Source organism: Coregonus lavaretus, assembly GCF_964263955.1.
Source record: "Coregonus lavaretus genome assembly, contig: HAP1_SCAFFOLD_591, whole genome shotgun sequence".
NCBI lineage: Eukaryota > Metazoa > Chordata > Actinopteri > Salmoniformes > Salmonidae > Coregonus > Coregonus lavaretus.
Window position 1 is genome coordinate 45,001 of NW_028166602.1, and position 26,932 is coordinate 71,932.

The 26,932-nt window shown below is 45.4% G+C and overlaps 2 protein-coding genes across 2 annotated transcripts in view; one reads left to right on the top strand and one right to left on the bottom strand.

Moving 5' to 3' along the window:
* LOC311114532 (dystrophin-like) overlaps positions 1–17,083 on the top strand; it is a 40,096-nt gene extending 23,013 nt beyond the window's left edge. The window contains exons 10-17 of the mRNA XM_084189779.1: positions 822–860; positions 4,993–5,058; positions 5,512–5,577; positions 9,723–9,881; positions 10,695–10,938; positions 12,827–12,941; positions 13,120–13,209; positions 15,259–17,083. Coding sequence (XP_084045905.1) covers positions 822–860; positions 4,993–5,058; positions 5,512–5,577; positions 9,723–9,881; positions 10,695–10,938; positions 12,827–12,941; positions 13,120–13,209; positions 15,259–15,356 — 877 coding nt within the window. The 3' untranslated portion in view covers positions 15,357–17,083. The remainder of the gene's footprint in view (positions 1–821; positions 861–4,992; positions 5,059–5,511; positions 5,578–9,722; positions 9,882–10,694; positions 10,939–12,826; positions 12,942–13,119; positions 13,210–15,258) is intronic.
* Positions 17,084–17,277: 194 nt separating this feature from the next.
* LOC311114528 (sperm-associated antigen 17-like) overlaps positions 17,278–26,932 on the bottom strand; it is a gene marked incomplete at both ends in the record, with an annotated part of 51,702 nt that continues 42,047 nt past the window's right edge. Inside the window, 11 exons of the mRNA XM_084189777.1 lie at positions 17,278–17,301; positions 19,228–19,337; positions 19,651–19,768; positions 19,929–19,989; positions 20,183–20,364; positions 21,812–21,945; positions 23,258–23,362; positions 23,509–23,602; positions 23,913–24,018; positions 26,624–26,708; positions 26,823–26,871. Coding sequence (XP_084045903.1) covers positions 17,278–17,301; positions 19,228–19,337; positions 19,651–19,768; positions 19,929–19,989; positions 20,183–20,364; positions 21,812–21,945; positions 23,258–23,362; positions 23,509–23,602; positions 23,913–24,018; positions 26,624–26,708; positions 26,823–26,871 — 1,068 coding nt within the window. The remainder of the gene's footprint in view (positions 17,302–19,227; positions 19,338–19,650; positions 19,769–19,928; positions 19,990–20,182; positions 20,365–21,811; positions 21,946–23,257; positions 23,363–23,508; positions 23,603–23,912; positions 24,019–26,623; positions 26,709–26,822; positions 26,872–26,932) is intronic.

The window sequence follows — 26,932 nt, forward strand, 5'->3', positions numbered from 1 at the left end:
ACACACACAGAGACACGTTGAAATACACACATAGAGACACATTCACATACACACACAGAGACACGTTCACATACACACAGAGACACGTTCACATACACACAGAGACAAATTCACATACACACAGAGACACATTCACATACACACACAGAGACACATTCACATACACACACAGAGACACGTTGAAATACACACACAGAGACACATTCACATACACACACAGAGACACATTCACATACACACAGAGAGACACGTTGAAATACACACATAGAGACACGTTCACATACAGAGACACATTCACATACACACAGAGAGACACGTTGAAATACACACACAGAGACACGTTCACATACACACACAGAGACACATTCACATACAGAGACACGTTCACATACACACACAGAGACACGTTCACATACACACACAGACATAACAAATTCAACCTGCTCTTATAAAACAACCCTGGTAATCTGTGTTTGTATGAGAGTGGAGTATGAGGACTTGTGTGTGTGTTTGTTCTGATGTGTGTTAAGGTGAGGCCCTGCTTCTCATGTCTCATCATGCTTCTGAAGTGTCCTCTGTTCTCATCTCACCTCTCCTATCTTCCAGTCCTGTTACACTGATCAACCTCTGTTCTCATCTCACCTCTCCTATCTTCCAGTCCTGTTACACTGATCAACCTCTGTTCTCATCTCACCTCTCCTATCTTCCAGTCCTGTTACACTGATCAACCTCTGTTCTCATCTCACCTCTCCTATCTTCCAGTCCTGTTACACTGATCAACTTATTTTCTCTGTTCTCATCTCACCTCTCCTATCTTCCAGTCCTGTTACACTGATCAACTTCTGGCCCGTAGATCATGCGTGAGTACCCCGCTCAGTGTCACACACCAATACAGTATATACACACACGCATACACACACGCATACATACACATACATACATAAACACTCATACAGTGGCTTGCGAAAGTATTCACCCCCCTTGGCATTTTTCCTATTTTGTTGCCTTACAACCTGGAATTAAAATGGATTTTTGGGGGGTTTGTATCATTTGATTTACACAACATGCCTACCACTTTGAAGATGCAAAATATTTTTTATTGTGAAACAAACAAGAAATAAGACAAAAAACAGAAAACTTGAGTGTGCATAACTATTCTCCCCCCCCAAAGTCAATACTTTGTAGAGCCACCTTTTGCAGCAATTACAGCTGCAAGTCTCTTGGGGTATGTCTCTATAAGCTTGGCACATCTAGCCACTGGGATTTTTGCCAATTCTTCAAGGCAAAACTGCTCCAGCTCCTTCAAGTTGGATGGGTTCCGCTGGTGTACAGCAATCTTTAAGTCAAACCACAGATTCTCAATTGGATTGAGGTCTGGGCTTTGACTAGGCCATTCCAAGACATTTAAATGTTTCCCCTTAAACCACTCAAGTGTTGCTTTAGCAGTATACTCAGGGTCATTGTCCTGCTGGAAGGTGAACCTCCGTCCCAGTCTCAAATCTCTGGAAGACTGAAACAGGTTTCCCTCAAGAATATCCCTGTATTTAGCGCCATCCATCATTCCTTCAATTCTGACAAATTCCCCAGTCCCTGCCGATGAAAAACATCCCCACAGCATGATGCTGCCACCACCATGCTTCACTGTGGGGATGGTGTTACATTTACATTTTAGTCATTTAGCAGACGCTCTTATCAGTGTTCTCGGGGTGATGAGAGTTGTTGGGTTTGCGCCAGACATAGCGTTTTCCTTGATGGCCAAAAAGCTCAATTTTTGTCTCATCTGAGCAGAGTACCTTCTTCCATATGTTTGGGGAGTCTCCCACATGCCTTTTGGCGAACACCAAACGTGTTTGCTTATTTCTTTCTTTAAGCAATGCTTTTTTCTGGCCACTCTTCTGAAAAGCCCAGCTCTGTGGAGTGTAGGGCTTAAAGTGGTCCTATGGACAGATACTCCAATCTCCGCTGTGGAGCTTTGCAGCTCCTTCAGGGTTATCTTTGGTCTCTTTGTTGCCTCTCTGATGAATGCCCTCCTTGCCTAGTCCGTGAGTTTTGGTGGGCGGCCCTCTCTTGGCAGGTTTGTTGTGGTGCCATATTCTTTCAATTTTTTTATAATGGATTTAATAGTGCTCCGTGGGATGTTCAAAGATCTGTACTTCTCCACAACTTTGTCCCTGTTTGGAGAGCTCCTTGGTCTTCATGGTGCCGCTTGCTTGGTGGTGCCGTTTGCTTAATGGTGTTGCAGACTCTTGGGCCTTTCAGAACAGGTGTATATATACTGAGATCATGTGACAGATCATGTGACACTTAGATTGCACACAGGTGGACTTTATTTAACTAATTATGTGACTTCTGAAGGTAATTGGTTGCACCATATCTTATTTAGGGGCTTCATAGCAAAGGGGGTGAATACATATGCAAGCACCACTTTTCCGTTATTTATTTTGTCTAATTTTTTGAAACAAGTACATTTTTTCATTTCACTTCACCAATTTGGACTATTTTGTGTATGTCCATTACATGAAATCCAAATAAAAATCAATTTAAATTACAGGTTGTAATGCAACAAAATAGGAAAAACGGCAAGGGGGATGAATACTTTTGCAAGGCACTGTATACATACACGCTCACACACACACTCACTCTCTCAACACACACATACACACACTCATTACTGTCTGTTAGTTACGGCTATTTTATGTGGCTGTCAGTGTTCATGTACTCTGTGTGCTGCAGCCATTAAACCAGCACAACACACCTCTCTTCCACATTTGATCTGTCATACAAAGTGCCGTAGTCTGTATCATGTTATAACTCATCCTGTCACTGTACTGTAGGCTATATCATGTTATAACTCATCCTGTCACTGTACTGTAGTCTATATCATGTTATAACTCATCCTGTCACTGTACTGTAGTCTATATCATGTTATAACTCATCCTGTCACTGTACTGTAGTCTATATCATGTTATAACTCATCCTGTCACTGTACTGTAGTCTATATCATGTTATAACTCATCCTGTCACTGTACTGTAGTCTATATCATGTTATAACTCATCCTGTCACTGTACTGTAGGCTATATCATGTTATAACTCATCCTGTCACTGTACTGTAGTCTATATCATGTTATAACTCATCCTGTCACTGTACTGTAGTCTATATCATGTTATAACTCATCCTGTCACTGTACTGTAGTCTATATCATGTTATAACTCATCCTCTCACTGTACTGTCTATATCATGTTATAACTCATCCTGTCACTGTACTGTAGTCTATATCATGTTATAACTCATCCTGTCACTGTACTGTAGTCTATATCATGTTATAACTCACCCTGTCACTGTACTGTAGTCTATATCATGTTATAACTCATCCTGTCACTGTACTGTAGTCTATATCATGTTATAACTCATCCTGTCACTGTACTGTAGTCTATATCATGTTATAACTCATCCTGTCACTGTACTGTAGTCTATATCATGTTATAACTCATCCTGTCACTGCACTGTAGTCTATATCATGTTATAACTCATCCTGTCACTGTACTGTAGTCTATATCATGTTATAACTCATCCTGTCACTGTACTGTAGGCTATATCATGTTATAACTCATCCTGTCACTGTACTGTAGTCTGTATCATGTTATAACTCATCCTGTCACTGTACTGTAGTCTATATCATGTTATAACTCATCCTGTCACTGCACTGTAGTCTATATCATGTTATAACTCATCCTGTCACTGTACTGTAGTCTATATCATGTTATAACTCATCCTGTCACTGCACTGTAGTCTATATCATGTTATAACTCATCCTGTCACTGTACTGTAGTCTATATCATGTTATAACTCATCCTGTCACTGCACTGTAGTCTATATCATGTTATAACTCATCCTGTCACTGTACTGTAGTCTATATCATGTTATAACTCATCCTGTCACTGTACTGTAGTCTATATCATGTTATAACTCATCCTGTCACTGTACTGTAGTCTATATCATGTTATAACTCATCCTGTCACTGTACTGTAGTCTATATCATGTTATAACTCATCCTGTCACTGCACTGTAGTCTATATCATGTTATAACTCATCCTGTCACTGCACTGTAGTCTATATCATGTTATAACTCATCCTGTCACTGTACTGTAGTCTATATCATGTTATAACTCATCCTGTCACTGTACTGTAGTCTATATCATGTTATAACTCATCCTGTCACTGTACTGTAGTCTATATCATGTTATAACTCATCTTGTCACTGCACTGTAGTCTATATCATGTTATAACTCATCCTGTCACTGTACTGTAGTCTATATCATGTTATAACTCATCCTGTCACTGCACTGTAGTCTATATCATGTTATAACTCATCCTGTCACTGTACTGTAGTCTATATCATGTTATAACTCATCCTGTCACTGCACTGTAGTCTATATCATGTTATAACTCATCCTGTCACTGTACTGTAGTCTATATCATGTTATAACTCATCCTGTCACTGCACTGTAGTCTATATCATGTTATAACTCATCCTGTCACTGCACTGTAGTCTATATCATGTTATAACTCATCCTGTCACTGTACTGTAGTCTATATCATGTTATAACTCATCCTGTCACTGCACTGTAGTCTATATCATGTTATAACTCATCCTGTCACTGTACTGTAGTCTATATCATGTTATAACTCATCCTGTCACTGTACTGTAGTCTATATCATGTTATAACTCATCCTGTCACTGTGCTATCGGTGCCAGGGGCTATATAGAGCTCTGTGGTTCATATTTTGACATGTGACACTGTCAAATCTAGTAGAAATGTTGTGCGTGTGTCGTGTGGATCATAACAACTGACATTTTCTGGTTTTATTCTCTCTCTCTCCCCCTCTCTCTCTCTCTCTCTCTCTCTCTCTCTCTCTCTCTCTCTCTCTCTCTCTCTCTCTCTCTCTCTCTCTCTCCCTCTCTCCCTCTCTCCCTCCCTCCCGTCTGTAGGCCTGCGTCCTCCCCCCAGCTCTCCCATGACGACACCCATTCACGCATCGAGCATTACGCCAGCCGGTAAGATAAAGACACAACACTCACATGTATTTACGTAGTTAGACTCCAGTCTCTCACCTACTGATTGACTGTAGAGTTACTGTGTCTGAGAGTATAGACTCACTCACTTAATGTTGAACTTTAGACCTAGTTACAACCAGATACAAACAGGCATTATCGCGCAATGCTGAATCCACCTTCAGTAAAGGTTTTTCTCCCCTTGTTTACTAAACTCTAGTGAATCTTTACCCTGTAACAGTTTGCCTGAGGCTTGTACCAAGGTATTCACCCCAGAGTCCAGAGTCTGCAACTGAATTGCTTAGGAACAATAGAGATGGTATTCACCCCAGAGTCCAGGGTCTGCCACTGAATTGCCCAGGAACAATAGAGATTTCAACAATGCTGCTCCTTCTGTACTAATGGTAGTGAAATGAGTGGAATGTGACTACTGAAATGAATGTGTCTTCCCCACAGGTTAGCTGAAATGGAGAACCGTAATGGATCTTATCTGAATGACAGTATCTCACCCAATGAGAGCATGTGAGCCCACCCCTTCCTCTTTAAATCCTGTCGTTGTTTGGCTTGCTTTGTGAATTGGCTCAGTTGGTTACGTATGAAGCTGTGTTGTCTCTGTGAGGTGGGTTATGTCTAGAGCAGTCATGGCTAACGCTTGGAGAGACCCCTACGGATGGTTTTTAAAGGTTCAACTAACTCTCAACAAACTGTTCATCTAGCTAGCCACTAAACCGAGCACGCTGAATATCAACACAGCTGCAGTTTGAGCATCTATAGACCATCTGTAGGGATCAATCCAAATAAAGTGTTGCCCTGTCAGGCTTTATCAGTGAACTATAGAGAATCATCTGTGGATGTTCTTCTAACATTGGCTGATTCCTCCAATCCCTGTCTGTGCACACAAAAGCTCTCTTAACATATATTTGATAAGTCCTTTCTCAGAGCGCAGAACAAGCGTTAGAGGCTTAAGGACTGAGAAGTGGGATACCTGCTATTATTACAACTATTCACAGAGAGAGAGACAGAGAGAGAGAGCCCAACACATGCTGGATATGTTGAATTGAAACTATTCCATTACTGTCTCCATTTTCGCTAGCCATCTACAGTACAGCCAGAATGATATCAGAACTTTAACCCTACCCCCAAGCCAAAAGGTCTACATCTCAAAGGATAGGTTTTTGTCAGAGGGGATAATTGAACTTACATGGAATTGAATCAAATATAATTGAATAATGAACAACAATCTGTGGTAAATGTGTCCATTTATCTACATCTTATAGCTGGTTTGCTCCCCTCTCTCTCTCTCCCTCCTTCCCTCTATCTCTCTCTCTCTCTCTCCCTCCCTCTGTCTCTCTCTCCTTCTCTCTCTCTCTCTCTCTCCTTCCCTCTGTCTCTCTCTCCTTCCCTCTGTCTCTCTCCCTCTGTCTCTGTCTCTCTCTCCCTCCCTCTGTCTCTCTCTCCTTCCCTCTATCTCTCTCTCTCTCTCCCTCCTTCTGTCTCTCTCTCCTTCCCTCTGTCTCTCTCTCCTTCCCTCTGTCTCTCTCTCCTCCCCTCTGTCTCTCTCTCCTTCCCTCTGTCTCTCTCTCTCTCCCTCCCTCTGTCTCTCTCTCCCTCCCTCTGTCTCTCTCTCCTTCCCTCTGTCTCTCTCTCCTTCCCTCTGTCTCTCTCTCTCCCTCCCTCTGTCTCTCTCTCCTTCCCTCTGTCTCTCTCTCTCCCTCCCTCTGTCTCTCTCTTTCCCTCTGTCTCTCTCTCTCTCTCCCTATGTCTCTCTCTCCTTCCCTCTGTCTCTCTCTCTCCCTCCCTCTGTCTCTCTCTCCTTCCCTCTGTCTCTCTCTCCTTCCCTCTGTCTCTCTCTCTCCCTCCCTCTGTCTCTCTCTCCTTCCCTCCGTCTCTCTCTCTCCCTCCCTCTGTCTCTCTCTCCTTCCCTCTGTCTCTCTCTCTCTCTCCCTATGTCTCTCTCTCCTTCCCTCTGTCTCTCTCTCCCTCCCTCTGTCTATCTCTCCTTCCCTCTGTCTCTCTCTCTCTCCTTCCCTCTGTCTCTCTCTCTCTCCTTCCCTCTATCTCTCTCTCTCTCTCCCTCCCTCTGTCTCTCTCTCCTTCCCTCTGTCTCTCTCTCCTTCCCTCTGTCTCTCTCTCCTCCCCTCTGTCTCTCTCTCCTTCCCTCTGTCTCTCTCTCTCTCCCTCCCTCTGTCTCTCTCTCCCTCCCTCTGTCTCTCTCTCCTTCCCTCTGTCTCTCTCTCCTTCCCTCTGTCTCTCTCTCTCTCCTTCCCTCTGTCTCTCTCTCCCTCCCTCTGTCTCTCTCTCCTTCCCTCTGTCTCTCTCTCTCCCTCCCTCTGTCTCTCTCTCCTTCCCTCTGTCTCTCTCTCTCCCTCCCTCTGTCTCTCTCTCCTTCCCTCTCTCTCTCTCTCTCCCTATGTCTCTCTCTCCTTCCCTCTGTCTCTCTCTCCCTCCCTCTGTCTCTCTCTCCTTCCCTCTGTCTCTCTCTCTCCCTCCCTCTGTCTCTCTCTCCCTCCCTCTGTCTCTCTCTCTCTCCCTCCCTCTGTCTCTCTCTCCTTCCCTCTGTCTCTCTCTCTCTCCTTCCCTCTGTCTCTCTCTCCCTCCCTCTGTCTCTCTCTCCCTCCCTCTGTCTCTCTCTCCCTCCCTCTGTCTCTCTCCCTCCTTCCCTCTATCTCTCTCTCTCTCCCTCCCTCTGTCTCTCTCTCCTTCTCTCTCTCTCTCTCTCTCTCTCTCCTTCCCTCTGTCTCTCTCTCCTTCCCTCTTTCTCTCTCCCTCTGTCTCTCTCTCTCTCTCCTTCCCTCTGTCTCTCTCTCCCTCCCTCTGTCTCTCTCTCCTTCCCTCTGTCTCTCTCTCTCTCCTTCCCTCTGTCTCTCTCTCCCTCCATCTGTCTCTCTCTCCCTCCCTCTGTCTCTCTCCCTCCTTCCCTCTATCTCTCTCTCTCTCCCTCCCTCTGTCTCTCTCTCCTTCTCTCTCTCTCTCTCTCTCCTTCCCTCTGTCTCGCTCTCCTTCCCTCTTTCTCTCTCCCTCTGTCTCTCTCTCTCTCTCCCTCCCTCTGTCTCTCTCTCATTCCCTCTATCTCTCTCTCTCTCTCCCTCCCTCTGTCTCTCTCTCCCTCCCTCTGTCTCTCTCTCCTTCCCTCTGTCTCTCTCTCCTTCCCTCTGTCTCTCTCTCCTCCCCTCTGTCTCTCTCTCTCTCCCTCCCTCTGTCTCTCTCTCCCTCCCTCTGTCTCTCTCTCCTTCCCTCTGTCTCTCTCTCCTTCCCTCTGTCTCTCTCTCTCCCTCCCTCTGTCTCTCTCTCCTTCCCTCTGTCTCTCTCTCTCCCTCCCTATGTCTCTCTCTCCCTCCCTCTGTCTCTCTCTCTCCCTCCCTCTGTCTCTCTCTCCTTCCCTCTGTCTCTCTGTCCTTCCCTCTGTCTCTCTCTCTCCCTCCCTCTGTCTCTCTCTCCTTCCCTCTGTCTCTCTCTCTCCCTCCCTCTGTCTCTCTCTCCTTCCCTCTGTCTCTCTCTCTCTCTCCCTATGTCTCTCTCTCCTTCCCTCTGTCTCTCTCTCTCCCTCCCTCTGTCTCTCTCTCCTTCCCTCTGTCTCTCTCTCCTTCCCTCTGTCTCTCTCTCTCTCTCCCTATGTCTCTCTCTCCTTCCCTCTGTCTCTCTCTCCCTCCCTCTGTCTCTCTCTCCTTCCCTCTGTCTCTCTCTCCTTCCCTCTGTCTCTCTCTCTCTCCTTCCCTCTGTCTCTCTCTCCCTCCCTCTGTCTCTCTCTCCCTCCCTCTGTCTCTCTCTCCTTCCCTCTGTCTCTCTCTCTCCCTCCCTCTGTCTCTCTCTCCCTCCCTCTGTCTCTCTCTCTCTCCCTCCCTCTGTCTCTCCCTCCCTCTGTCTCTCTCTCCCTCCCTCTGTCTCTATCTCCCTCCCGCTGTCTCTCTCTCCTTCCCTCTGTCTCTCTCTCCCTCCCTCTGTCTCTCTCTCCTTCCCTCTGTCTCTCTCTCTCCCTCCCTCTGTCTCTCTCTCCCTCCCTCTGTCTCTCTCTCTCTCCCTCCCTCTGTCTCTCTCTCCCTCCCTCTGTCTCTCTCTCCCTCCCTCTGTCTCTCTCTCCTTCCCTCTGTCTCTCTCTCTCCCTCCCTCTGTCTCTCTCTCCCTCCCTCTGTCTCTCTCTCTCTCCCTCCCTCTGTCTCTCTCTCCCTCCCTCTGTCTCTCTCTCCCTCCCTCTGTCTCTATCTCCCTCCCTCTGTCTCTATCTCCCTCCCTCTGTCTCTCTCTCCTTCCCTCTGTCTCTCTCTCCCTCCCTCTGTCTCTCTCTCCTTCCCTCTGTCTCTCTCTCCCTCCCTCTGTCTCTCTCTCCCTCCCTCTGTCTCTCTCTCCCTCCCTCTGTCTCTCTCTCCTTCCCTCTGTCTCTCTCTCTCCCTCCCTCTGTCTCTCTCTCCCTCCCTCTGTCTCTCTCTCTCTCCCTCCCTCTGTCTCTCTCTCCCTCCCTCTGTCTCTCTCTCCCTCCCTCTGTCTCTCTCTCCCTCCCTCTGTCTCTCTCCCTCCCTCTCGCTCTCTTTGTTGCACTGATAATGAATGTTGTTAGTTGACTGGCTGGCCGTTGTGAGGCTGTTAGGTGTGACTGCCAGCTAATAGCAACCTTTCTCTGTGTGTATGTCCCCCCCCTCCCACTCCCTCTCTCCATCCTTCTATCACTGTAGTGATGATGAACACCTGTTGATCCAACACTACTGTCAGAGTCTGAACCAGGGTTCTCCCCTCAGCCATCCACGCAGTCCCGCCCAGATCCTCATCTCCATGGAGAGTGAAGAGAAGGGTGACCTGGAGAGGGTGCTCAACGACCTGGAGTCAGACAACAGGTGAGGGGAACAGTGTGACACATTCATACCAACTGATCCCAAGACAGACAAACTGATATAGACAAGCTTCACTATCGAACGTTCATGTTGGATCCAGACCGATTCTACAATTGTGTCAGACATTCGGTTTACGGTTGTCTTGTGGGTTGATAGGTCGTCATTAGTTACCACAGCCACAAAGTCATAAACCCTGCCTATTTAAAAAATGTGTATTTTCTTAAAATCTGATCTGAACCCTAACCTTAACCCCACTGTTAACCTTATGCCTAATCCTAACCTTAAATGAAGACAAAAAAGCTACTTTTTGTTATCATGAATTTTTACGAATAAGCCAATCTGGACTTTGTGGCTGTGGTAACTAGTGGAAACTGGGTTGATAGTGGGGTTTTTCTTTGCCCTTTGGGTCTAGGCCGGGTTACTGTAAAGCACTTTGTGCCGGATGTTGTTGTAAAGAGGGCTATATATAAAAACATTTGATTGATTGATGGATGAATTGACTAGACTGAGCGGAGTTAGCCTGGGTACCAGTCTGTTTGAGTTATTATTCAACTCCTTGGCATATCACGGAGTACAAGGACTGGAACGTTAGGAAACTGGTTCTGGATTTCAGGCTAGAGCTGAGTCCCATTGTGTACATTTACACGTTAGTCATTTAGCAGACACTCTTAGCCAGAGAGACTACAGGAACAATTAGGGTCAAGTGCCTTGCTCAAGGGCACAGACAGATATTTCACCTAGTCGGCTCGGGGATTTGAACCAGCGACCTTTCGGTTACTGACCCAGCGCTCTTAACCGCTGTCCGCTCCCTCTCAGGAAGCTACAGGCGGAGTATGACAAGTTGAAGAAGGCCCACGACCACAAGGGTCTGTCCCCGCTCCCCTCACCCCCGGAGATGCTGCCCGCTTCGCCCCAGAGCCCACGGGACGCCGAGCTGATCGCTGAGGCCAAACTGCTGAGACAGCACAAAGGACGGCTGGAGGCCCGCATGCAGATCCTGGAGGACCATAACAAACAACTGGAGTCACAGCTACACCGGCTCAGACAACTACTGGAACAGGTACTAAAACACACACACACTGTACACACAGACACACACACATACAGTATACACACACACACACACACGCAAGCACACACACACACCAGATCACACCAGACACACTCAGATTCCAAAACCAGTGAAAATGACTGTCTATCTGTCTGTCTGTCTGTCCATCTATCTATCTATCTATCTATCTATCTATCTATCTATCTATCTATCTATCTATCTATCTATCTATCTATCTATCTATCTATCTATCTATCTATCTATCTATCTATCTATCTATCTATCTATCTATCTACACGAACAAAAGTATGTGGACACCTGCTTGTCCAACATCTCATTCCAAAATCATGGGCATTAATATGGAGTTGGTCCACCCTTTGCTGCTATAACAGCCTCCACTCTTCTGGGAAGGCTTTCCACTAGATGTTGGAACATTGCTGCGGGGACTTGCTTCCATTCAGCCACAAGAGCATTAGTGAGGTCGGGCACTAATGTTGGGTGATTAGGCCTGGCTCGCAGTCGGTGTTCCAATTCATCCCAAAGGTGTTCGATGGGGTTGAGGTCAGGGCTCTGTGCAGGCCAGTCAAGTTCTTCCACACCTATCTCGACAAACCATGTCTGTATGGACCTCGCTTTGTGCACGGGAGCATTGTCATTCTCAAACAGGAAAGGGTCTTCCCCAAACTGTTGCCACAAAGCTGGAAGCACAGAATCGTCTAGAATGTCATTATATGCTATAGAGTTAAGATTTCCCTTCACTGGAACTAAGGGGCCTAGCCCAAACCATGAAAAACAGCCCCAGACCATTATTCCTCATCCACCAAACTTTACAGTTGGCACTATGCATTCGGGCAGGTAGTGTTCTCCTGGCATCCACCAAAACCAGATTCGTCCGTCTGACTGCCAGATGGTGAAGCATGATTCATCACTCCAGAGAACGTGTTTCCACTGCTCCAGATGCTTGGCATTGCGCATGGTGATCTTAGGCTTGTGTGCGGCTGCTCGGCCATGGAAACCCATTTCATGAAGCTCCCAACGAACAGTTCTTGTGCTGACGTTGCTTCCAGAGGCAGTTTGGAACTCGGTAGTGAGTTTTGCAACCGAGGACAGACGATTTTTACGCACTAAGCGCTTCAGCACTCGGCGGTCCCGTTCTGTGAGCTTGTGTGGCCTACCACTTCGCGGCTGAGCCGTTGTTGCTCCTAGACGTTTCCACTTCACAATAACAACACTTACAGTTGACCGGGGCAGCTCTAGCAAGGCAGAAATTTGACAAACTGACTTGTTGGAAAGGTGGCATCCTATGACGGTGCCACATTGAAAGTCACTGAGCTCTTCAGTAAGGCCATTCTACTGCCAATGTTTGTCTATGGAGATTGCATGGCGGTGTGCTCGATTTTATACACCTGTCAGCAACGGGTGTGGCTGAAATAGCCGAATCCACTCATTTGAAGGGGTTTCCACACACCTTTGTATATATAGTGTATCTATCTCTAGACTGATGAGTGTGTGTTATAATGCCTGTATCTATCTCCAGACTGATGAGTGTGTGTTATAATGCCTGTATCTATCTCCAGACTGATGAGTGTGTGTTATAATGCCTGTATCTATCTCCAGACTGATGAGTGTGTGTTATAATGCCTGTATCTATCTCCAGACTGATGAGTGTGTGTTATAATGCCTGTATCTATCTCCAGACTGATGAGTGTGTGTTATAATGCCTGTATCTATCTCCAGACTGATGAGCGTGTGTTATAATGCCTGTATCTATCTCCAGACTGATGAGTGTGTGTTATAATGCCTGTATCTATCTCCAGACTGATGAGTGTGTGTTATAATGCCTGTATCTATCTCCAGACTGATAAGTGTCTGTTATAATGCCTGTATCTATCTCCAGACTGACTCCAAGGTGAACGGTACAGCCCTGTCCTCTCCCTCCACCTCGTCCCAGCGCTCTGACACCAGTCTGCCCCTGATGCGTGTAGCAGGCAGCCAGACCACAGAGACCATGGGTGAGACTGGAACTCCACTTAACACAATACCACAAGCTATGAGCCCAGTGGACCAAACTGGTTGTTATAATGTCATATTTTGTGACGCTATGGTCAGGTTGTATACTGGTTTAAAAAAATATGTTTTCTTATGAAGTCTTTGTACTAACCTGAAGAAGTCAAATTTTCTTTGCTGCAGGTGACGATGAGCTGTCGAGTCCGTCCCAAGATGCATCGGGGCTAGAGGAGGTGATGGAGCAGCTAAACAACTCCTTCCCCCACAGCCAAGGTAGGACGCACATACACACGCACACGCACACACACACACACACACGGACATCCTACTCACTAAAGCAATTTCCACAGATGCACACATCACCTCATATTAGAACTACAATCCAGAGGTTCATTCTCCTAATGATCTAAACAGTAGGATCAGCCTCAGTGGCATATCTTGAGTACTGTTATCAATTCTAGAGTTTGACTGACCTCTTGAAGTACATGGACCCTTTTCCTCTCAGCCCTCTGATTGTTCCCTCCTTTCTCTTTATTTCCACACTGCTTCCCTGTTCTGTTTCTGTGAGCCAGGAGGTCCAAGGGGAAAGCAATGAGAGGTCAGTGGGGTTGCCAGCCCTATCTACTGTACCCTCCTCTCCTCTCCTCTCCTCTCCTCTCCTCTCCTCTCCTCTCCTCTCCTCTCCTCTCCTCTCCTCTCCTCTCCTCTCCTCTCCTCTCCTCTCCTCTCTCTATTTCATTCCACTTCCCCATTCCTCTCTATTTCTCTCATATTTGTTGGTATATTTTATGTGTGTTCCAGAGGGTGGGATTGTTGGTGTATTTTATGTGTGTTCCAGAGGGTGGGATTGTTGGTGTATTTTATGTGTGTTCCAGAGGGTGGGATTGTTGGTGTATTTTGTGTGTGTTCCAGGGGGTGGGGTGGGATTGTTGGTGTATTTTATGTGTGTTCCAGGGGGTGGGGTGGGATTGTTGGTGTATTTTATGTGTGTTCCAGGGGGTGGGATTGTTGGTGTATTTTGTGTGTGTTCCAGAGGGTGGGATTGTTGGTGTATTTTATGTGTGTTCCAGGGGGTGTTGTGGGATTGTTGGTGTATTTTATGTGTGTTCCAAGGGGTGGGATTGTTGGTGTATTTTGTGTGTGTTCCAGCGGGTGGGATTGTTGGTGTATTTTATGTGTGTTCCAGGGGGTGGGGTGGGATTGTTGGTGTATTTGATGTGAGTTCCAGGGGGTGGGGTGGGATTGTTGGTGTATTTTATGTGTGTTCCAGGGGGTGGGGTGGGATTGTTGGTGTATTTTACGTGTGTTCCAGGGGGTGGGATTGTTGGTGTATTTTGTGTGTGTTCCAGAGGGTGGGATTGTTGGTGTATTTTGTGTGTGTTCCAAGGGGTGGGGTGGGATTGTTGGTGTATTTTGTGTGTGTTCCAGGGGGTGGGGTGGGATTGTTGGTGTATTTTATGTGTGTTCCAGAGGGTGGGTTTGTTGGTGTATTTGATGTGTGTTCCAAGGGGTGGGATTGTTGGTGTATTTTGTGTGTGTTCCAGAGGGTGGGATTGTTGGTGTATTTTATGTGTGTTCCAAGGGGTGGGATTGTTGGTGTATTTTGTGTGTGTTCCAGCGGGTGGGATTGTTGGTGTATTTTATGTGTGTTCCTGGGGGTGGGGTGGGATTGTTGGTGTATTTTATGTGTGTTCCAGGGGGTGGGGTGGGATTGTTGGTGTATTTTACGTGTGTTCCAGGGGGTGGGGTGGGATTGTTGGTGTATTTTATGTGTGTTCCAGAGGGTGGGATTGTTGGTGTATTTTATGTGTGTTCCAGAGGGTGGGTTGTTGGTGTATTTTATGTGTGTTCCAAGGGGTGGGATTGTTGGTGTATTTTATGTGTGTTCCAGGGGGTGGGATTGTTGGTGTATTTTGTGTGTGTTCCAGGGGGTGGGGTGGGATTGTTGGTGTATTTTATGTGTGTTCCAGGGGGTGGGATTGTTGGTGTATTTTATGTGTGTTCCAGGGGGTGGGATTGTTGGTGTTTTTATGTGTGTTCCAGAGGGTGGGATTGTTGGTGTATTTTGTGTGTGTTCCAGGGGGTGGGATTGTTGGTGTATTTTGTGTGTGTTCCAGGGGGTGGGATTGTTGGTGTATTTTGTGTGTGTTCCAGGGGGTGGGATTGTTGGTGTATTTTTTGTGTGTGTTCCAGGGGGTGGGGTGGGATTGTTTACTTTAGTATTTTAAGATATGCATTCATGAGTGTTTAATATTTGGGTGAGAGTGTGTGTATGTCTGTCTGTTAGTCTGTCTGACGGTCCCTTCTGTCCCTCCTCTCCAGGACTGAGTGTAGGCAGTCTGTTCCACATGGCAGATGACCTGGGTCGAGCCATGGAGTCATTGGTCAACGTGATGACGGACGAACAGAGCGGCGAATAGCGGCAGACGAGGACCCGCCCCTCACCCCCTCCCCAACCAACCCCCACGCATGCTTTTCTAGTCAAAACAACTGGATTGGACACGTTTACAAAGAGAAAAATACATATATTTTTGTGAAGGATCACCGTTACAAAACTTGTAGATTTCAGTAGTTTCTTAAAAGTATTGAAAATGGTTTTATTAACAAAAGGCAGGTTTTTAAACTTCTATGCAATTGTATAAAACATAAGAGAAAGAAAAAGTCTGTGTGTAAATCTTGTGAATGTATTTCCATTTCTTTCTTTGGAGTGCATTTCACAACATTTGTATCAAAAAGAAAGATTGTAAACATAAGGGTGCTTTATATTACAAAACTATGTTTATTATAACAAAATATTATATACTGTAAAGGCAATGCAGTCGTCCTGTACCCTTTCAGCGTAGACTGACTGACTGTGTGTATGTATGCACGTTTGTGTGTGTGTGTGTGTGTGTTGGTACGCGAGGCTGTGTATGTGTGACGTGTGTGTGTGAAGGTATCTAATTTCCACATGGCATTATAGCTTTTGCTTTGGGCTGATGCACCTCATGTTGTTTATCAAATCATCCATCCATAGGTCATCAGTCATCTTTTTCTTTAGTAGTGTCTAGTTGATGATCATATTATGATATTATGCCCTTGGCCTGCATTCACTGCAGCTCTGGTCCACTCCTATGTGTTGAATCTGCCATGAGGACCCATAGAGCACATACTGAAAGGTCCAATCTGGGATATTTAGAGCCGTCTTTGTTGTTTTTCAAATTAAGAATTGGGCCTTTAACACTGACAGAAAGAAAGTAATACTGCTGTTGTAATACCTATTAATACTGGATTTGTAGGATTATGGAATTGTATTTGAATTTAATACCACTTGAAATAGAACTACAGTACAGTGTGAAATTCAGCTGTTTGTAATCCTGAGATTATTTAATTGATTTGAAATCTATTTGATTTTATCTGAGTTCTCTCCTAGTGTAATTGGGCGTGTTTTAAGATACAAGTGTATTATCCTAGAACGCCCAGTAATGCAATCTCTACCTCGTTTGAATTGGTCAAAACCCAACTGTCACTATTTATTTTTCTTTCTGATCAATCCCCTATTTCCCTTCCTAGGAAAGTGGAGAAAATATTTGACTGTAGTTGGATGCCATCTAAAAGAATCCATCCATGTTTTGAAATTGAGGAGTGACTCCCTCCAATCTGAATGTGTTCAGATACATACACTGTACTGTCCTTAGCGGTTCATTAAGATGTAGAAATGAAATGTCAGACATGTTAAGGAAACCAGACCAGGTTACACTACAGTTATCCATCCTGGACAGACTAGAGTTGATCTTCTGCGTGATAATGCATTTGTTTTGTTTGTGTGTTGCATTAAATATATATATTTTTCCTTTATGGAATTGCATCGTGTGGGGCGTTATCAGTGTGTGCAATCACAGTTGATTAAATATACCCATGCTTATTTAAAATCCAACCAATTGAAGGTATTCTTCACTTTTCTTTTGCACCACGGTATAGCAGCATGATCAAAGATAATAGTTATTTAATCCAAGACACTGTATTATTCATTTCTAACCCTTGAGTTGTATTATCCATCATTTTCAATAACTCATTTGTTTCACAACATATCAAATTCCACCAAATATATGCCTTACTACTGTATTATAAAATGCTTTACTGTGTATATCAATAAAGCAGTTCTGTTGACTTGAGCTCTCACGTCGTCTTTCTCTAAAGTCATTTCAAGGACACACACACACCACCTCACTCACAGGAAAAACAAGGAATGTGTCATATCACTGTTCTTTATTCCTAAGATTAATTTGATTATATTTAAAAGCCATCCAACAATGGTAATATGTGACTAAAACACCAACGCACGGTTTTATTGAAGTTGTCTCAATCCGTCTCATTCAATTTCACCTGAAAGTGAAAAAGAAGATCAAGTATCAGTGAGAATGAATTATAAACAGTGCATTCGGGAAGTATTCAGACACATTGTTACGTTACAGCCTTATTCTAAAATGGATACAAAAAAAATTAATCCTCATCAATCTACACACAATACCCCATAATGACAAGGTGAAAACAGGTTTAAAAAACCCAGAAATGCCTTATTTACGTAAGTATTCAGAGCCTTTGCTATGAGAGTCGAAATTGAGCTCAGGTGCATCCTGTTTCCATTGATCATCCTTGAGCAGTTTCTACAATTTGATTGGAGTCCACCTGTGGTAAATTCAATTGATTTTACATGATTTGGAAAGGCACAGACCTGTCTATATAAGGTCCCACAGTTGACAGTGCATGTCAGAGCAAAAACCAAGCCATGAGGTCGAAGTAATTGTCCGTAGAACTCCGAGACAGGATTGTTTCGAGGCACAGATCTGGGGAAGTGTACCAAAAAGTGTCCCCAAAAACAAAGTGGCCTCAATCATTCATAAATGGAAGAAGTTTGGAACCACCAAGACTCTTCCTAGAGCTGGCCGCCCGGCCAAACTGAGCAATTGGGGGGGAAGGGCCTTGGTCAGGGACGTGACCAAGAACCCAATGGTCACTCTGACAGAGCTCCAGAGTTCCTCTGTGGAGGTGGGAGAACCTTCCAGGGCAACCATCTCTGCAGCACTCCACCAATCAGGCCTTTATGATAGAGTGGCCAGACAGAAGCCATTCCTCAGTAAAAGGCACATGACAGCCCGCTTGGAGTTTGCCAAAAGGCACCTAAAGGACTCTCAGACCATGAGAAACAAGATTCTCCGGTCTGATGAAACCAAGATTGAACTCTTTGGCCTGAACGCCAAGCATCACGTCTGGAGGAAACCTGGCACCATCCATACGGTGAAGCATGGTTGAGGCAGCATCATGCTGTGGGGATGTTTTTCAGCTGCAGGGACTGGGAGACTAGTCAGGATCGAGGGAAAGATGAACGAAGCAAAGTAGAGAGAGATCCTTGATGAAAACCTGCTCCAGAGCTCTCAGGACCTCCGACTGGGGTGAAGGTTCACCTTCCAACAGGACAACGACCCTAAGAACACAGCCAAGACAACGCAGAAGGGGCTTCGGGACAAGTCTCTGAATGTCCTTGAGTGGCCCAGCCAGAGCCCGATAGAACATCTCTGGAGAGACCTGAAAATAGCTGTGCAGCGACGCTCCCCATCCAACCTGACAGAGCTTGAGAGGATCTGCAGAGAAGAATGGGAGAAACTCCCCAAATACAGGTGTGCCAAGCTTGTAGTGTCATACCCAAGAAGACTTGAGGCTGTAATCTCTGCTAAAGGTGTTTCAACAAAGTACTGAGTAAAGGGTCTGAATAGCTCAGTTGGTAGAGCATGGCGTTTGCAATGCCAGGGTTGTGGGTTCGATTCCCACGGGGGGCCAGTATAAAAAATAATAATGTATACACTCACTAACTGTAAGTCGCTCTGGATAAGAGCGTCTGCTAAATGACAAAAATGTACATGTAAATGTGATTTTTCCGTTTTTTATTTTTAATACATTTGCAGAAATTTCGAAAAACCTGTTTTTGCTTTGTCATTATGGGGGATTGTGTGTAGATTGATGAAGAAAAAAAACAATTTAATCCATTTTAGAACAAGGCTGTAATGTAACAAAATGTGGAAAAAGGGAAGGGGTCTAAATACTTTCCGAATACACTGTATATCCCTTAACAGCCCTTTGCATCTGTAAGAGATTAGTTCCAGTGTTCTCATACCATGGCATTGTTGAACACTCGTTTCTGATTGGCTTGAAGGGCATTCTAGAGTGTGATTAGTTCCAGTGTTCATATACTGTAAATCACTAACCGGTGGTGGAGAGAAGAGGTCTGTGAGGGAGGACCACTCCACGTCTGACTGAGGGGGTGGAGGAGATGAGGCGGACCTTGGACACCCCTGTCTGGAGCCAGTTGGTATGATCCTTGGTCCTGCTGTCATACAGACGCTCAGGGAGGATGGGTGAGACCACTCGTTAAGGAGGGGACAACAGAGACCATCGCTGCTTTCACTGAGAGAACGTTTGCCCTTTGCCATTAACTCTGTAAAAACCAATAATGTCCTCACTTGAGCTATTCTATAACCATATTGTACACCACTAGTGTACTATTGTACAATAAGGGAAGATCTCTCACTGCACAATGAAAACATCACTAAGGCTACCAACTCTATAGTACATATTGCTAACCCTAGGAAGTTATCTGTAGGGGACTATCCAAATAAAGTGGGGCTAAAAGCCATTTGAGAAGGATATTAGCTGAGACAGGCAGGTAGAGGATCTCACTCTCAGTCTTGATGTGGATGTGGTGTGAGACGTAGACCTCTCCCTCTGCAGGCTCCTCCAGACCTATAGCCATGGCATACAGCTCCACCTGAAGCTCTGTCTTCATCCCAGCAGCCACCTGCAACAGGGGTCAGAGGTCAATTTAGTCATATCAGGAAGTGAAGTGGAATGAAATTCATGAATCTAGAACATCCTCAAAGAAAACAATTGGAAATGTTCAGTTTGTATATTGAATAAAGCTGACTACAGTAACTATCACTCTGCTCAGTAGAACTTACAGGTCCAGGGGTGTAGATGACTCTGATTCCAGTACCAGGGGAAGGCTGTTTCACGCTGAATCTAAAGTACCACAACACAGAACACTCACTGAACTTTCCAGAACACAGACGGAGAAGAACACACAATGACGACAACCAAGACCTTGAACCTTCTCATTTTCACACCACCATTTTTGACAGAAATGTCTATACAAACAAACAGCCATACTAATTTTCATGGATCTATTTCTAACTATGTAGGTATCTGGTCTGACCTGCAGGTGTGGAAGCCCACGTTCTTCATGAGCACGGGGACACTGTAGGTGCAGCCCTCCTTTAGGGTCCCAAACTGGACCTCTGCTGGGAGGAGCTCAAACCCCCGCGGGGCGAGCTGCTGCCCCCCCGTCACAGACACTGTCTTCACCTTCCTCCTCACCGGCTCCTCTACACACAGGAACTGAGAGCCAGACTTGTGTTAGCTCCCCATGGTAATGGCCAGGCTCTAGCTCAGTAAGCTATGTGTTATGGAACAAGAACTGACACGACAGATACATTACTGTTAACAGACGTGGTTCAGTGTATCAACCTTGACCTGGACATGAAGACTTGTGTTAGTTCCCTGGGCTACTGCCTAGTCTTGAGCTCAGCAGGATAACACAGTCTTGTGGCATCCAGAAGACCCAGAGCTAGATTAAATCCGTATCGCCGGAAGATCCGCGTTATAGTGCCACTGAAATTGAACATTTGCAGCGTTTACCGTGAACGCAGTCTCCGTGAACGCAGGAACATTGCCTTAAAATGTAAATCGCGCTGTAGCGCAGATCTTCCATGATACAGATTACATCTAGGTCTCAGTCAGTCACACACATACATACTATGAAGCACACTTCCCATATGTCCCCCAGCCCACACATATGTCCCCCAGACCACACATATGTCCCCCAGCCAACACCCCATATGTCCACCAGCCCACACCCCATATGTCCCCCAGCCCACACCCCATATGTCCCCCAGCCCACACATATGTCCCCCAGCCCACACCCCATGTCCCCCAGCCCACACATATGTCCCCCAGCCCACACATATGTCCCCCCAGCCCACACATATGTCCCCCCAGCCCACACATGTCCCCCAGCCCACACATATGTCCCCCAGCCCACACCCCATTTGCCCCCCAGCCCACACCCCATATGTCCCCCAGCCCACACATATGTCCCCCAGCCCACACCCGATATGTCCCCCAGCCCACACCACATATGTCCCCCAGCCCACACCACATATGTCCCCCCAGCCCACACCCCATATGTCCCCCAGCCCACACCCGATATGTCCCCCAGCCCACACCACATATGTCCCCCCAGCCCACACCCCATATGTCCCCCAGCCCACACCCCATATGTCCCCCAGCCCACACCCCATATGTCCCCCAGCCCACACCCCATATGTCCCCCAGCCCACACCCCATATGTCCCCCAGCCCACACCACATATGTCCCCCAGCCCACACATATGTCCCCCAGCCCACACCCCATATGTCCCACAGCCCACACATATGTCCCCCAGCCCACACTCAATTCACAACATTCACACCTACAGTCAGAAACATTTCCTCAATCGACATATGCACCTCTCACTGGGTGGGTGATGAACACTAGTGTGTGCACCTGTGCGCGTGAGTATGCGAGTGAATGTTTGTATGTGTGTGTATGTATGTACGTCACAGTGTGTGTGTGTGTGTGTGTGTGAGTGTTTGTCTGTGTGTATGTATGTACGTCACAGTGTGTGTGTGTGTGTGTGTGTGTGTCTGTGTGTGAGTGAGTGTTTGTGTGTGTGTATGTATGTACGTCACAATGTGTGTGTGTGTGTGTGTGTGTGTGTGTGTGTGTGTGTGTGTGTGTGTGGTACCTGCTGGTTGGGCACGCTGAAGGGTTTGGAGCTGAGGATGGAGGCTGGCAGCTTGACTCTGTGTCTGCGTGGGTTCCCTGCCACGTCCACCTGGGTACTGCCAGGCTCCATCCCACCACCATGCTGCTGCTCCACTGTAGAGATACCATGAGAGCTGTCCTCAATCGACATATGTACCTCTCACTGGGTGGGTGATGAACACCAGTGTGTGAACATGTGCGCGTGAGTATGTGAGTGAGTGTTTGTCTGTGTGTATGTACGTCACAGTGTGTGTGTGTGAATGAGTGTTTATGGCCTTTATGGGGGGGGGGGGGGAGATTCTTATGACATCGCCAGCAGTAAGATTTGAGTTCTATTTCCAAAAAGACAAGTCCTGTAGCTTTCAAATGATATGTAACTTTCTATTTTCTGATGATGATCCCCCCACCCCAACTCACCGGGCCTTGTACAGGGCCCAAAACAACCACTCAGAGTTTAACTGGTTAAGCTGCAGCTGGACCAGAACAGAGCGGCATGTCTTGCTCTTCATTGTAATCAGAGGGCTCTGGAGGTTGTTGCAGAGAAAAAGTCCCATCATGTAGAACGGGCGTCAGCGCAGGATGCAGCCTTGTTTCTCCTCCCCCTTCATGTGTCTCTTCAGGGCTGCTGATTCACCCAGGCTCACAATGTCAAAGTCTGACACATGCTTTTGCACCTCACACAGTGGGGGTTGGTTGGGTCCAGTGATGTAGTGGTAAAAAGGTGGGTAAACTATACTGAACAAAAATATCAAACGCAACATGTAAAGTGTTGGTCCCATGTTTCATGAGTTGAAATAAAATATCCTAGATATTTTCCATATGCACAAAAGGCAGGGTTGAATCTACATTTGCCCGGCAGTTTAGCTATGGATGTGATGTTTGGTGGCGCCTAATCAGTCAGTTCTGTACCTGCCTGGCTTAGTAGCAGTGTGGGTAGAATGAGCGAGCTCGCCTGGCAACCACAGAGCGAAACACGTGAGGAAATAAAACTTGGTAGTCTGCCCGGAAATGTATTCGCATTTTTCTAATATTTTTCATAAACATATTTGATCATTATCTGTTCTCCTCTAATTTTAATTCAAGTACAGTATTATACAGAGCCATGAGTGCATGGAACTCCCTTCCATCTTATATAGAGCAAGGAACAGCAAACCTGGTTTCAAAAAACAATTATAGCAACACCTCACGGCACAACGCCTCTCCCCCATGTGACCTACTTGTTGTGTGTATGTACTGACATGTATGTGGAACTGATAGATGCACACACACACACACACACACACTACATGTTAATGTTTTTAAATGTATGTAAATTGTAAAGTATTTTGTCTGTAATGTCTTTTTCGTTATGTCTCGGACCCCAGTAAGACTAGCTGTCGCCACTCTTACCCTAACTCTAACACTAACCCAAGTCTAAGACGTGTACTGAGCAGACCTGCAGTTTGAGGGGTGGGGTTGGTGGGTCTCCTGACAGGCAGCGCATCACTTCCTGCTGCGTGAGAGGGCGTGGGGTTCAGAGGTCGCTGGGCTGCTTCAAGAACACACACAAAAACAAATAACATGCAAAACAGGGTCACTTTCTTAATGAAGGATAAAATTACACAATGCTTTAAAAGATGCTTCAATACTGTATAATCAACATCATTAGTATTGTTATAAATGTAGCCTAGTTTTAACCTGTCTCTCGTGGGGCATCCTTGAGGTAGTTCTGGGAGTTGGGAGTCTTGGGGAACGGAGGAAGGTCCTGAGACAGAGATCTCATATCAGGGACCTGACAGGAAAACACAGATAGTTGTTTTATACACGTACAGTAGCTGAGCTGAATACAATCTACAATATGTTGCACAAGTCGGAGAGGTACACAGTGAAGCTTATATTAACACCCTCTGTACCAAACCAAATGCTAGGCTAGTAGCATGGGGAAATATTGTCTAGACACTCTTTTCCAGGGGAGATGAAGTTTATAAATTGACTGGCTGGGCTGTGGGACAATCGAAACGTATTAATGAATCTAATGGAACTGTTAACAGGCATTACGTAGCTGTGCTGAATACAATCAATTGATGAGAAAGCTCTGTCACCTCCTCTGAGTACTCAAAACCTGCTCCTTTCTCTGAGTGGAAATACGGAGGAATGATTCTGTTCCTTAGAGCCTCTCTGTACATCTTCTCCTGGTCCAGCTCCTGTCTGAACAGTACAGCAACATTAATAGCATAAATATTCCTGGGAAAAGATGGCAATGTCAACTATGTCAGCTCTACGATACAGAGCAGTTAGTTAGTTACCTGTGTTGCTCTATCCTGCTCTTCCACATAGTTTCCTGTGCCTCTTCACTGAAGCTGTAAACCAGCAGATTGTAATATGATGATAAGATAATGGAAAAGGTTCAAAAGCTGGAGATGTTTATGTTCACAGCTTAACTAAGCCCATTAGTACAGGGATAAGATAAGATAGCAACTAATAAGAGACTCGTGAGAAAGATGACCTACAGATCTAAGATCAGGTTAGTTAGGATACAGATCTAGTTATGATACAGATCTAGGATCAGGCTAGTTATGATACAGATATAGGATCAGGCTAGTTATGATACAGATACAGTGGGGAAAAAAAGTATTTAGTCAGCCACCAATTGTGCAAGTTCTCCCACTTAAAAAGATGAGAGAGGCCTGTAATTTTCATCATAGGTACACGTCAACTATGACAGACAAATTGAGAAAAAAAATTCCAGAAAATCCCATTGTAGGATTTTTAATGAATTTATTTGCAAATTATGGTGGAAAATAAGTATTTGGTCACCTACAAACAAGCAAGATTTCTGGCTCTCACAGACCTGTAACTTCTTCTTTAAGAGGCTCCTCTGTCCTCCACTCGTTACCTGTATTAATGGCACCTGATTGAACTTGTTATCAGTATAAAATACACCTGTCCACAACCTCAAACAGTCACACTCCAAACTCCACTATGGCCAAGACCAAAGAGCTGTCAAAGGACACCAAAAACAAAATTGTAGACCTGCACCAGGCTGGGAAGACTGAATCTGCAATAGGTAAGCAGCTTGGTTTGAAGAAATCAACTGTGGGAGCAATTATTAGGAAATGGAAGACATACAAGACCACTGATAATCTCCCTCGATCTGGGGCTCCACGCAAGATCTCACCCCGTGGGGTCAAAATGATCACAAGAACGGTGAGCAAAAATCCCAGAACCACACGGGGGGACCTAGTGAATGACCTGCAGAGAGCTGGGACCAAAGTAACAAAGCCAACCATCAGTAACACACTACGCCGCCAGGGACTCAAATCCTGCAGTGCGAGACGTGTCCCCCTGCTTAAGCCAGTACATGTCCAGGCCCGTCTGAAGTGCATTTGGATGATCCAGAAGAGGATTGGGAAAATGTCATATGGTCAGATGAAACCAAAATATAACTTTTTGGTAAAAACTCAACTCGTCATGTTTGGAGGACAAAGAATGCTGAGTTGCATCCAAAGAACACCATACCTACTGTGAAGCATGGGGGTGGAAACATCATGCTTTGGGGCTGTTTTTCTGCAAAGGGACCAGGACGACTGATCCGTGTAAAGGAAAGAATGAATGGGGCCATGTATCGTGAGATTTTGAGTGAAACCCTCCTTCCATCAGCAAGGGCATTGAAGATGAAACGTGGCTGGGTCTTTCAGCATGACAATGATCCCAAACACACCGCCCGGGCAACGAAGGAGTGGCTTCGTAGGAAGCATTTCAAGGTCCTGGAGTGGCCTAGCCAGTCTCCAGATCTCAACCCCATAGAAAATCTTTGGAGGGAGTTGAAAGTCTGTGTTGCCCAGCGACAGCCCCAAAACATCACTGCTCTAGAGGAGATCTGCATGGAGGAATGGGCCAAAATACCAGCAACAGTGTGTGAAAACCTTGTGAAGACTTACAGAAAACGTTTGACCTGTGTCATTGCCAACAAAGGGTATATAACAAAGTATTGAGAAACTTTTGTTATTGACCAAATACTTATTTTCCACCATCATATGCCAATAAATTCATTAAAAATCCTACAATGTGATTTTCTGGATTTTTTCTTCTCATTTTGTCTGTCATAGTTGACGTGTACCTATGATGAAAATTACAGGCCTCTCTCATCTTTTTAAGTGGGAGAACTTGCACAATTGGTGGCTGACTAAATACTTTTTTTCCCCACTGTATAGTTATGATACAGATCTAGTTAGGATACAGATATAGGATCAGGCTAGTTATGATACAGATATAGTTATGATACAGATCTAGTTAGGATACAGATATAGGATCAGGCTAGTTATGATACAGATATAGTTATGATACAGATCTAGTTAAGATACAGATCTAGGATCAGGCAAGTTATGATACAGATCTAGTTATGATACAGATCTAGTTAAGATACAGATCTAGGATCAGGCTAGTTATGATACAGATCTAGTTAAGATACAGATCTAGGATCAGGCTAGTTATGATAATGATCTAGGACCAGGCTAGTTATGATACATATCTCGTATTGATACAGATCTAGTAATGATACAGATCTAGTAATGATACAGATCTAGTAATGATACAGATCTAGTAATGATACAGATGTAGTTATAATAATAATATGCCATTTAGCAGACGCTTTTATCCAAAGCGACTTACAGTCATGTGTGCATACATTTTTACGTATGGGTGGTCCCGGGGATCGAACCCACTACCTTGGCGTTACAAGCGCCGTGCTCTACCAATTGAGCTACAGAGGACCACATGATACAGATCTAGGACCAGGCTAGTTCTGACCCACCTGTCTGTGTCTTTCTCTGAGAGAGAGGCCTCAGTCTGCAGGGCTGGAGTCATCAGTGCCTGGGTGTACATGGTGGCTACATCCACTGGGGTGGAACAAACACAAACACACTCCCTATTCAACTCACCATTCCTTTTCCCTTACTCCAATTCATTGCTACAGCTAGGAAATAATCTCCAAGCCAAAATGAAGGACTCACCGGGGAAGATTCTGTTCTCTATAGTGGGGTTCTCTGACTCTGGAAGTGACTGAGGAAGAAGAAATGCACATGGTGTCACAGAATACTACAGCACCTGAGTAACAGAATAC